The 12,768-nt window shown below is 53.5% G+C and overlaps 2 protein-coding genes across 2 annotated transcripts; one reads left to right on the forward strand and one right to left on the reverse strand.

The window, feature by feature from the left end:
• Window positions 1-5,218: 5,218 nt before the first annotated feature.
• On the forward strand, window positions 5,219-8,699 carry BBA_01506 (FAD dependent oxidoreductase; the record flags this gene model as incomplete). The annotated part of the gene is made up of 5 exons (XM_008596603.1): window positions 5,219-5,354; window positions 5,427-5,638; window positions 5,708-6,113; window positions 6,192-6,313; window positions 7,545-8,699. 5 exons carry the CDS (start codon window positions 5,219-5,221, stop codon window positions 8,697-8,699), a joined length of 2,031 nt encoding a protein of 676 aa, XP_008594825.1.
• A 601-nt stretch (window positions 8,700-9,300) lies between these two features.
• BBA_01507 (WD domain containing protein) lies at window positions 9,301-11,599 on the reverse strand (the record flags this gene model as incomplete). Its single annotated transcript, XM_008596604.1, has 3 exons — window positions 9,301-9,385; window positions 9,442-11,517; window positions 11,577-11,599. The coding sequence occupies 3 exons, from the start codon at window positions 11,597-11,599 to the stop codon at window positions 9,301-9,303; spliced, it is 2,184 nt and encodes a 727-aa protein (XP_008594826.1).
• Between the last annotated feature and the right edge of the window lie 1,169 nt (window positions 11,600-12,768).

Below are 12,768 nucleotides of genomic sequence, written 5' to 3' on the forward strand. Positions count from 1 at the left end.
GCCCTCCTGCTTTCTTCCTTCATATCTCTCTCACGATCCATCACTTTTCCCTGGCCAACTTGAATGCCCTCTTTCATCAAGCCGGTAAGCGAATAATTTTTACAGGGACCCAAGCGCAAATCCCCCTCCACCGCGTTCGCGGGCTGCTCCAGTCAACTCCGGGGGCGCTCTTCCGGGGGCGTCCGCCATCTCCACCTCATCACCACTCCATCATCCATGGGAGTCGGGAATGGGAGTCGGGACATGGCACTCAAACCATTCCACTCAATCAATCACATGGCGCTAACCCGAATCCCGACGCCAATGGCCCATTGTCCTCTTGCCGACACCAATCTTCACCTACCTCGTCCAGTAACCGATCTGGCGACTTGTTGCTGCAACTCGAAACGCGTCATCTCGTGCGACTGATAACAGAAAAGACCAACAAATTCATGCAGTGATGCATCTGGCCCTTGTCGTCACCTCTCGTCTGGAATGCCATTGTCCAATGATGCCGATCCAGCTACCCCTCTACCGGCCATCGCCAGCCTGTTTAAAAGGCTCAATCATCACATTCTTGCAATGCTCATTGGTCAAAATTGTCCCCTTTTTCCTCCGGCCCGCCCGCTTGCGTCTGAACCGCCCCGTGCTGCTTGACAATGCTGCATCTAGCCTCAGCCCATGTCTTGTCATGCATCTGCCCAGATGACTGCAACTGCGCTCAACAACCACCTCTCCTTTCCCCTCGTCAGATCCTTGATGATATGCCATGAAAGTTTGTGCGCAGTAGCACCTTACTCGCCATTCTACCGACCACTGACCCTCGCCAGATCTTGATTACATGATTCGATGATCTGCAGACCACGCTACTCTGCCGTCTTTCTCACTAACAAATGGCCTCGTATCCTTTGCGGCTTGGTCACCTCGGTTGACAGCTTCGCCCACTGTAACACACACAGCAAACTCTGGTTCTTTTTTTCCTGGTTGGCGTCGAAGCTTGACCCAAACTAGCTTGGTATGACCCGAAAACTTCGCGTCACCTTCAGGCACCAATCGTCACGCTTGCGCTGCTGGTCTACAAAATCTTGGTGTTACAACTGTCTTGCGGGTCAATTCTGTTCAAAGTATCTGCTTCCACCCAACTACCAAAGAAGAAGAAAAAGTACAAGTCATCATCCAGTCGTGCCCCTCACGACTATGCCAGTCTCCAACACGTTGGTCAGTCTGAGTTTCTACAGGTGCCAACCCAAAGTAGATTGAATCTGATCAAGTCGGAAATCTTGTGACCTTGTTTCACTCTATGATCGTGTGCCCCTCTCAACTACCGACACCCGTGGTGAACGCGTGGGTGGACCATGGGCCGCAATGGCGCTCATGATGGCACGCTACTTGCTCGCTTATAAAACAACCAACTTAACAGCGACATGGTTGACAAGGATGTTGGGCTCGAATTTGGTCACTTGAGCCTAAATATTGCTTTCAAAATTACCGTTGCAGTGGGCTGTCCTACCTTCCAACCCCATTTCTGTTTACGCTCAGGTCCCGTCTACAGGGGCCGGCAGTCGTTGTAACTATCAATACAGTTCAGTCAGGAGTCTCACCGGCAAGAGACGTGTTTCAGACTTGCAACACAACACCTAACTAGTGCACTCATCATCTTTGACCTTGACCTGCACGGCAACAGCGCAAGCACAACTGATACTGAAACACCTTGTTCCTTCTTTACACAGAGTACGGATTACACTCCAAGCTATTTAGCTATTTACGGATATCTATCTATCCAATGTCGCGAGGAACGAGCATCCTGTGGATCGTTGGCGCTACTCCGCGTATACGTAACGTACATTAGCTTCACCTAACCTTGCCCGAGGCTCCGACAGATTACTACAATGATAACTTTATCAAGCCTCACTGCTCCCCGCTCCCTCGAGCATCTCAGCATGCTGGCTAATGAACAGCTGTGTGTCAGTGTTACAGCAGCCGTTCTCGCGAGCTCTGTTGCTGGTGAGTTGCCCGTCCGAGAAACGTGTCCGGCACTGGAATACAGTATGATGTCTGTGCACTCATTGGTCCTTTGTAGTCGCACAAGCACACGCCACGTTTTGCATCACAATGGCAGATGCACGTCCATTGTTTAGTCGCGGGTCGACGTCTGGCTCAACCTTGACCAAGATACTCATTCATGCAGCTAATTACACGAACGCGCCACATTATGCTTGCTGGAGAGCCATGTGCTGCATTTTTTCTTCTTTTTATATGCATCTTCCTGGTAATAATTCTCAAACTTGACGGCATCAACCCTGGCCTTAGTAGTCCATTTATTGGCATCGTTCAGGTCACACAAGGCTGTCCACGTTGGCCTTGCCAAAAGTCCACCCTCGTTTCATCCCATCCCGCCGGCGACCGTCCTTTGTATGTACGTACGCATTACTCGTAACAAGATGGCATCCCATTGGATATTTAACACTTTGTCTCATGGGTTGATTACAGTATCTTTTTTTTTTCTTTTGCTACATAGAGGATGAAAGGGGGGCCCGCTGTCTGCAGGGATCAAGCCTGTCTTCCACAGCTTGGACCCTTTTCTCTCCCTCCCAGAGTCCCAGCGAGCCCAATGCCTCAACGAGTTGACTAACTAATTAGTTGAGTAAATCTTTGGCGGACGGGAAGGCGGGCTCGGGCAGGAAAGTCATAGCATACTGTCGCAGGCTGCGCTTTTTTTTTTTCCCCCCCAAGCCATGCGAGGACTTGATGGCGCATTCCCCCTTGCACTAAAAGAGCCGTCCCGTGTAGTGAGTGGTTGTACGACAGCTACCACCACCTGTCATGGTCGTTGACCAGACCCGTCTGAGCAAAGCTCCTGCCCTTCTCTTAGAACCTTCCTGAAAAAGACAAAGATTTTCCTGACATGCTAATTATAGCTGCGTCCTTTTTTTTTGTCTCACGTTGAACTGGTCCAAGGACTGCGCACGTTGATCGCTTGTATCTGGCTAACAAGCCAATCTATCGGAATCTAGCAAACAACACACCAGCGCCCGATAGGCAAGTGACTGGTATCCCTTCATCAAGATCGCGTCATGAGCGTGTGCATTTATCCATATTGGCTTTTTTTTTTTCCGGGCTCCCTGTAAATTAAAGCTGCGTGTTACTTTTGATAAAAACAAAGACATCCAGCGTAGTCGGGGGCATATTAGACACGAAACGCATCGATCGATGGCTTTGCTTGTTTGAGTCCACTGCCTATATACAGGGTATTACTTAGGACCCAGCACAACGTGGTCGTGTCGTGAGGACAAGATGACGTGCACACTATACCCCTCCTCATAGCATGGCTGATATCGATGTCAATGTAATGCGCCCAATTCACACAATTTTTGTCAGGGCGTTTGTTTGTTTGTTTGTTTGTTTATTATCGTGTTTTGTTTTTTTGGGGGCGTAGTGTGCGAAGAAACTGGATGCTTTGACTCTGAATGCCCTTTGTTTTACGGATGGGGGTTGGTTGGAGTTGGAAGACGGGAGGGGTGTAGAGGACGGCAAACAATGAGGGCAGAAGACGAGCACAAAGACGTCAGCAACGTGGCCATCTCCTATGAATAAAATCTCGACGGTTACACAAAGGTTGACGTTGCTGGTTTCGGGCTTGGTGATTGAACCTGGAAATCGTGAAGTAGCACACGGCAATTGTGATGTGTAAGACGGGACGACTGGGCGCCGTTGTCACGGGGAATGCCCTCATCTCCCTGGATACCTTTGAACCCATGATCAGATGATTTGTAGCAAGTTTGCAAATCTCAGTCTAAAAACGGAAGCTTGCTGGCGAGTCTGCGGCACTGTTCATCGTCTTGGTGACCCTGGACGGGAAGCTCAGCTGATCATGGTGATCCTGGCCAACACTTGCCGGCCTTGCAGGGCTGGCTGCCGCTTTTTGTAGGGGCGAGTTCCGTATCACTGCAATCAAATGCAGTGCGTAGGTTCTGTCCATCGCAGATCCGGTCAAGATACTTTGTAGGAATTGCCCTGCCGGCCCTGGTCGTCTGTAGGAGAGAGCAGTCGAGTGGTTTCCTTGCTGCAGCCGTCCAATGTTTGAGGCTGATTTTTGCTGCAACAATGCTCGCTCGCTTCCACCATGTTGTACGGTAATTAACTGCAGTTGAAGAGCATGCCTCGAGGCCCGATCGAATGAGCATTCTCGGTGAAGCTAAATGCAGAGACAAAGGGAACTCGGCGACTGCAGCCTCGAGGGCCTTGCTTTGAGTGACGTCGAAATTGTGACCGGCATCGTTCATGTGAAACTTCGGAACCGAGCGGCATTGACTACTGAATTTGCCACTGACGATGATGTGGCATCGTCGCCACAGAGTTTCCCACAAGCCCCGTGATGACCCAAGTTCGCAAGAAAGGCTCCGGATGCGGAGGGAAATGGTTCGATCGACCCTGATGAGTATGCCGGTTACGGTTCAGGACGCACTTTTTACTTGAATGGTCATCAAATACAAGTTGAACATGTTTCGGGTCAGATACTCCGGAGCAAGGCACTGGTGGGTTGAGGACTGCATGGACAATGAGCGCCAATTCCGATCTGCCGAAGTCAGTGGAGGAGCAATAGATACATACTAATGATATTGCATTTTTCTCATGATATCAGTAACGATATACCCCTTCTTAGTGCAAGCTGGGATTGGGTTCGGGGCCGCAGCGACAGGCCCGGATTTTGTATCTTGAACCATCGTCCACAAGACCATCGACATGACTTGATGTATTGAGCAGGCAAGTCTGACTGTTCGCACTTTACTTGGAGGAGATGAAAACCGGGATAAATGACTTCAAGGGTCTAACAGATGTACGACCGTTGCGCGTTAGCTGCAAGCTTGTAGCATCATGGTGGAGAAGCAGCAGGCCAAGCTTCCAGCCCTCCCTCCCCAAGCTGCTCCGCCACAGGCAGAGAGGCCCCGCCGTTGACGTCGGATCTGGTGACTTTGTACCCGACAAAACATGCTGAGGATTCCGTTGACGCGCGACTCATTATCACTTTCCACGTCATGGCCGCATACATTACTCCCAATTTCCTCTGATCGATTAAAAACCTAAGACCGCCATTTGTCGCAAGCCCTCGACTACGAACGATTCCCACCGACGCAGCACAATCACCCCGCCACCCGATACGTACCTTTGAGCAAACGACTAAAAGAGGCCCTACAACTTTGATCAACATCACGCCACGCCGGCATCTCCCCCCTCGACGATGACCTCGCAGATGGAAGCATCGGCTGTTCCTGCACGGTCGGGATCTCCTACCGGCTCGCCTCGCGGACCCTCGACCACCTCCCTGCAAGCGGCTGCCACAGTCAACGCCGGCCTCAACAGAGAGCTCTCTCCACGTAGGCCCATCTAGACCCTGGATGATATGGTGTGAAGGATGGCTTGTGATAATACTGACCCAGCTCCCATAGGCTCGTCGACGGGCTCCCTTACCCGCACTCATCGATCGTCGTCTAATGCGGGCAGGCGTCGATCCAACGTCTTGATGAACCTGCAGCTCAACGACCCGACCGTCCCCGGCCCCGGCGAGATGGTCTCGGAGCATGGCATCCCGCAGCACCACCGCGCCCCGAGCCTCGGAGAGCTGCACCAGGAGCTCGAGGCCGAGCAGGAGGCTCATGTTGTGAGTCTGGCTCTCTAAACTACACCCCCGCCATGGGCTTTTTGCTAACATCACCGCCTTCCTCTGTAGAACCGGCTGCTGCAGATGATTCGCCAGCAGCAGCTCGAGCTTCAGCGGCTCCAAGCCAGCAACCCCAACAACAGCCACGGCGCGTCCGGCGAAGACAGTAGTGCCGTCTCTGATCGGCCTGCGCCCCCTGTTTCGCAGGGTCCCGTTCCGTCTCCGCTTGTTGGCTCGTACCCTCGCTCGCCCGTGTTCCATCACCGGCCGTCTCTGGACATGGCCCGCGCCGACCTCCATCGCCGCTCGAGGACACCTAGTCGTGGCGCGTCGCCGAGGCTGCGATCCACGTCCATCAGCGCCGAGAGCGGCGACTGGGCCCTGGGTGGCCGTGACGAGAGCGCCTTTTACCAGGCAGAGGCGCAGATGCTCACGAGAGAGAACCAGATGCTCAAGCATCGTGTACACGAACTACGTACGCTTACCGATGGACCCTTTTTTTTTCTCTTTTTTTTTTTCGCGCGTGCTGCTCTGGATGCTAACTTTGGTACAGAAAAGCAACTCAGTGAGCTTTCGGCCAGCCAGGGATCAAACGAGCCACCGACACCATCAAGTCTCTGTCGCTCAAGTTCAACGGCCGGTCCCGCCGCCGAATCTGCCGAAGCCGACGCACATGTTTGACACCAGTCGCTTTGCCCTGTGAGTTACGAACGGCCGAGGTGCGCAAAATAGCTGATGCGTACAATTGCATGTTTTGATTTTTTGGAGTTTTGGGAGAGTAACCAACAATGTACGATAGATGATGGGACGATTGAACGTTATGCTCCTCGTACGAATGGCTTTGCTAGGCATCAAGTGTTTGTTTATAGGTTTTGTGCTTCTCACAATGTACTTTATTGCTATCTTGAGCTTGTAATAATCCAATGCGCAAGTGAAGCTGACAAGGTTACATACATCGGTGTTCCGGCCGTTGTTTTACACGGAACTAAATCCGACATGGCCAGGTGCAGCGACATCGGCTCTCATTCGCCCACGAGCGTTGTTATTCTTTAGATAAAGTAGTGTCTCACATTTCTGTAGCCCCCATTTTCATATTTGATCATTCTTTTCAGTCGATTACCTACGTTTGTAGTGTTTATTCATCAACGCTGAGCATGAACTACAATCACCAAGGTCCCCTTGATCCCCACAGTCAACGGCAGGTAGTCCGCTCCGTTGCCGAAGCGCCAATTCCAAAAACCCATCTCTCTCAAACTTACACACGACCTTCTCGCCATCTCTTCGCATTGACAGGCCAGCTCAACGTCACCGCGCAATGCTGGCTAGGCGAGCGACACCGTCGCTGGCATCTTGGCCCCCAAAGTCATGCTACTCTGCAACGGCCCGAGCCTGCTTTAGTGCAACGGCGGCACCGCGCGCCGATTTCACTCATGCGGTAGGTGCTTTGCTGTCATCTCATATTTTTCTCTCCCTTGTGAGACCTGTACACCTCCTCTACCTACGCAGTCTGCGTGCGTATTGACATCTTTTGCCCTGTCGATTGGGGGACTGCTGCTGTCCGGGGCGTGCTGTGCGGGATGAAACGCAACCCCCCCCCCCCTGGTTACCTTCTGCTCATGGGGGCCCTAACCGTTCGTGCATCGAGCATCGCCGGGCCGACGTTTCAAAAGTTCCCATTATGCTCCAATCTTTGTTAATATCCTACACATGGCCTCATTGACATGATGGAAAGCAATCTCTGAACATGCCCGGTTTCAATGATGATATACCTTTAATCGTCGTTGGCTGCTGCCCCGGATCTTGTCTAAACCGATGATGCCAAGCCCTCCTATTCGCTCTCAGAAACAACTGATGTGACATTCTTTTACTCAAATACCCAGACTGATACCCTTTTTCTCTGCTCCAGGTCATTGGCGGCGGCGTCGTCGGCATCGCCGTCGCACGGCAGCTCGCGCGGCGCTCCTCCGGGTCGACGGTGCTCATTGAGCGGCACACGGCGCTCGGCACCGAGACCAGCTCGCGCAACAGCGAGGTCATCCACGCGGGCCTCTACTACGGCGCCGACAGCCTCAAGGCGCGGCTGTGCGTCCGCGGCAAGCACCTGCTCTACGACCTCTGCGCGCGGCACGGCGTCGGCCACCGCCGCACCGGGAAATGGATCGTCGCGCAGACGGCCGCGCAGCGCGCCGCCCTCGAGCGCTTCCACGCCGTCTGCCGCGACACGCTGGATGTTCCGACGCGCTGGGTGTCGGCCGCCGAGGTTGCGCGCGACGGCGAGGGCGTGGTGGCGGCCGCGGGCGCGCTGGAGAGCCCGACGACGGGCATCGTCGACTCGCACGGGCTGATGACGTGTCTAGCGGGCCTGTTTGAGCAAGACGGCGGCATCGTCGCGCTCAACTCTCCCGTCGTCGGCGTGCGTCCGAAAGACGGCGGCTGGGCGGTGGACGTGCAGGACGCCGCCACGGGCGAGACGTCGACCATTACGGCCGACACCATCGTCAACGCCGCAGGTCTCGGCGCCGCACACATCCACAACATGATTATCGGCGCCGCCGACGCCTCACCTGAACGGCAGCTCACGCTGCACTACGCCAAGGGTAGCTATTTTTCCTACGCCGCGTCGCGGCCCCGCGTCTCGCGCCTCATCTACCCCGTACCGGAGCCCGGCCTCGGCGGCCTCGGCACCCATCTGACGCTCGATCTCGGCGGCCGCATGCGCTTCGGGCCCGACGTGGAATGGGTCAGCGACCCCACGGACCTGGCGGCGCTGAGCGCGTCCACGCCCCGCGGTGCCGCGCGCCTGCGGGAAGCGGTCGCCGAGATTCGCAAGTACCTGCCGGGCGTGGATCCGACGGCGCTGGCGCCCGACTATGCCGGCATGCGGCCAAAGTTAAAGGGCCCGGAGCACGCGGGCTTTGTCGACTTTGTGGTGCGCGAGGAAGAGGGCTTCCGAGGCTGGGTCAATCTGCTGGGGATTGAGAGCCCTGGGCTGACGAGCGCGTTGGCGATCGCGGAGAGGGTCGAGGAGCTGCTCTACGGTAACAACGCGTGCGAGGCTTGATGAACAGCCGGTATCAACGGGGGACATGGCCGTCCATATAACTTACTTCGTTTATATGTTTTCTGGCATTTCTTCATTACCAGTGCTCTTCTTGTCTTGGTAGACCTAGAGGTCTGCACACGGCAAGAAGCTGTACATACACATCACATTGCATAGATGGGCCTGTAATCTATTATCAACAGTACTCTCGTGGGTATTCTACCTGCGCCCAAGTTCTACAACTACCGATCCCACACAGTACTGGTTCTGATGCAACAGCCGCTTTGCAACATTTCGTCCAAAGATCTTGCTCGTCGCAAAAGAACCTAAAAAACAACCAAGTCGAGACACACAAAGCAGGGCCTCGCTGTGCACCAAGCGCGACACAGTCCACAAGTTTCCCTCGTGACCGTGAAACCAGCCACCACAAGGGTCTGTTCAACCACCATACGCCGCTTGCACATAAGTATATGTACCGAATATTGAAATGAAAAATAGGTCCGAAAAGGCAAAAGGCAACTCCGTGTCCGCGTAACGAGCGCATGCTAATGTCGTAAACGAAAGGATATTGAACGATAAGAACAATGAACAAGAAACTGAGGACGAGAATGGCGAGTCATGTTTAGCGCATCTGCATGCTGGGAAAGTAGAGCCGGCTCCAAGTGTTGATATGAAACTCATAAATGCCATTCTGAGCTCCAACGAATCTATATACACTGTCAGCAATGGAGTCAAGTTGATGATTGAGAGTGGGGTCTCTTACAAGGTACGGCCATCGTCGCTCCAAGCCAGTCCAGCAGTATTGTCTGGCGAGGGTGGTACTTCGAATAGGCCCGTGTGCTCCGTCACGAGTGTTCCTCTAATCGCGCTTTCCTCCCACCTATTGACGACTTGGTTGACCAGAGGTACTAGCAGAGATGAGTCATCGCGTTCTGGATCGTTGGCCAGAGTGCTCGCTGCCGTAGTCGCAGGCCGCAAGCCAGAACCGGTTCCAGTTCCTATCGCCGACCCTCTCGCGGTCGTGGTAGTTGATGTGGTTCCTGCAGGTAATCCACTTCTTTCCCTTGCCTGTAGGATATCAAGAACGTTGAGATATGATGCATCAGGTCGATCGCCATCACGCTCACGCTGCTCCCGCATAGCAGCGACAGTCTCGCCCAGCCTGTCGATCCATCTTTGGTCTCGACGCCCAGAAAGTCTGTCGATCGGTTCTCTCTCTCTCCCAAGCTGCCGAAATTCTCGCACGCGTTCAGCGAGTCTGTCTCGTTCTCTCTGGTCGCGGTACGAGTTGAAGGTTTCGGAGCTGCCACGAGTGACACTACTACTGCGCTGGCGCTGAAGCGGCCGCGCAACCTCTTCTTCGGTGCTTGATGAACGTAAACTTGTCAGATAAGACCAAGAAGAATCGAACGTGGTGGTATCTCCGCCGTCGGTCCGCTGCGTGAGTCTGTCTCGCCGGCGACGGTCCCCTTGTATAGCCTCCAGCACTATCGTCTCACTCGGTGTAAGGGGCTGATTCAAAGTATCAATACGGCCATCTCCCTGACGCCTAGTGGCGGACAGACCAACCCGAACTAGTTGGTTGCCTTCTCTTCTGGGAGTATTTTGACCGTCTAGCAGCCTAGGGTCGATGGTGTTGCGGTCAAAGATGCTGATATGCTCGAAATCGGGCTCGGCACTGATGTCTACTATCTGGCGCACGATGAAGTCTGCACGCACATCAGCAATACCAATGTGACCACGGTCCTCTGTCCAAGCTAAAATATCGGATGGGCCCGGGCAAAAAGCCATGTCGCGGATTGCACCTGGGCCGCTTCGGGGTCGCGACGATTCAAAGGTTGTAAGAAGAGGATCTGTGTCAGTGTCCAACAACAGTTCGGCATCGTAAATAGATATGACTCCGTGCTGCGTGCCGACGGCAAGATAGGACCCGGAGTTTGAGAAGCAAGCGGCAAAACTCCCACGACTGTCTGCCCTGTCGCCCTTCTTTTGGCTTTTGAGCATGAGCCGTTGGCGAAGTTCCCAGGTATGCTGTGGCAAACATTCTGACTCGCAAGACTTTTCGGAACGAACATGAATGTAGAGATAAGGGTCATCTAGGATTGCGGCCATGATGCGTCCGTCAGGGGAAATGGTTGCACGGTTGACATAATCGGGGTAGGTAACGATGTCGAGCGGGACAATCTTGTCGCTCTTATCAAAGTCGTCCAGACTGATGACGGTGACGGTACAGTCATTGTTGGCTAGGATAGCAACGGGTTCTGTGTAGGCTTCTCGAACGGGAGGAGCGAGAGCGCCTGGAAACCACAAAGTGATGCAGTTTACCCGGTCATTTGCTATTTTGACGCTTTTCGCGATCAGGCTTTTATTTGATCTTCGCGCCTGCGTTATCAGTGCAAGTAATGATTCCTCACGAGTCTGCTGGTGCAGTGGTGGACGAGCGTCGGGATCTAAATTCAATGGCGCGTTGAGATTGATGCCGTCGTTGGCTTCGTCGAGACGAACCGCGACAAAGTCGCCACTCTCGCTTCCGCAACATAGCCAGCCGTTTTCCGCCACCAGACACCGAGGTGCAAATGTGAGTAGCTTGATTGTTTCACATTCGTGTGTCGAGGTATTCAGCCTCTGGATATGATTGCTGCCATTGCCGCCAGGGAAATATATCAGGTGACGTTTTTCGGCGGAAATGAGAGATCGAAGTTGCCAATGCCTGGAGATTGCAGAGTTAGGGAAGGCCCGTGCAGTGAAGTCAAAGCTGGGAGGTGCGTACTGTGAGCGAACCGGGATCTGATAATGCTTCCGCCGCTTGCTCGAAACTATGTTCTCGGTGTGGCAGTACCTGGAGGGATGCTTCGTTAGCGATGGATGCGGCGGGCGAGTAACATTAGTGAGACTAACGCTGCATCGTCTTTCGCATACATGATGACTCGACGATATTATCCGCAACAATGTGCCAGCGGCGGTGCTGTGCCACCAGGTGGCGAAAGCCAGAATTGAGACTGCGAGTCACCAAGATGGGGGGTATCAGGGCGCTTGTCACCGAAGGCCACGAAAATGAGCGCGAGCACGCGAGGTACAGCACAAGAGGTCGGTGAAACAGGTTGAGACGTAGAGATTTTCTGGATAGGGTGCTGATGGGGAGGTTTGGCGAGACGGATGAGGCGACGTAGAGACAGAAGAATAATGTCAAGATAAGGTCGTGCGATGGTAGTAAATGACGTCCCTCGGATTTGGCAAAGCCAAAACTGGGGGGAAAAGACTGAGCGAGAGCTCCCTGGCAACAGTGGAGGACGATACCTTGGCGCCACTCAATTAGGCGTTGGAATTGCCATCAGGCCGCTGCACTTACCTTAGTTAGTGAGTAAGCCCCCAAAGGCTGTCAGAGTACGGATACACCAACGCCCATTCCTCGTCTCGGTCGGGCTTGCAGGGGCCTCTCTTAGTAATCATTACCTACCTAACCTTACCACGTCACAGATCTGAGTGCTCTTGACCTACCTAAATGGGCACAGAGCCCCAGGCTATAGCCACTAATAACGTAACGGACATCTATTTTGGGATTGGGTACAAGAATTACACTCGGCATGGTCATTCTACTTAGTTACTTTCTGCATCGTCGGTTGAGTGGGGAAATTAACGGGTGGTCTTTTGTATTGATTGACACGCAGTCGAAAGCATATAGCCCACAGCAACCCAGAAGCTATTGGTCGAGCTCAGAAATCACGTACAACCGCTACGAAGCCATGTACAAGCCATTGGTATCCAATACGGTCTTGCTGTGCTAACGCTCATTTAAATCAATAGAATCATACCTGTGTCTTTCGTCCCTAATCTATGCAGGTCTTCAATTGATCACACGTTTAGAGGTCGGTCACGTGCCCTTAACGTTGATTGCGGCTCCCAAGTTCCGCCACACAGCTCCAGAGATTGCCTTCTCGGAATTACCAATTATCCGCTCCTTTCCAGCCGTCACTAGCCCCAGCGACGGGTGGACCCGGCCCCTTCATTGCCTCTTTCTGTCGGCTTCTATGGCTGGGGTCAGGAGTGGCTTTTTCTTTGCGCCAGAAATTTTCCTTCCCCTTCTTCCTTT

Source organism: Beauveria bassiana, assembly GCF_000280675.1.
Source record: "Beauveria bassiana ARSEF 2860 unplaced genomic scaffold BBA_S00003, whole genome shotgun sequence".
Taxonomy (NCBI): Eukaryota; Fungi; Ascomycota; class Sordariomycetes; order Hypocreales; family Cordycipitaceae; genus Beauveria; species Beauveria bassiana.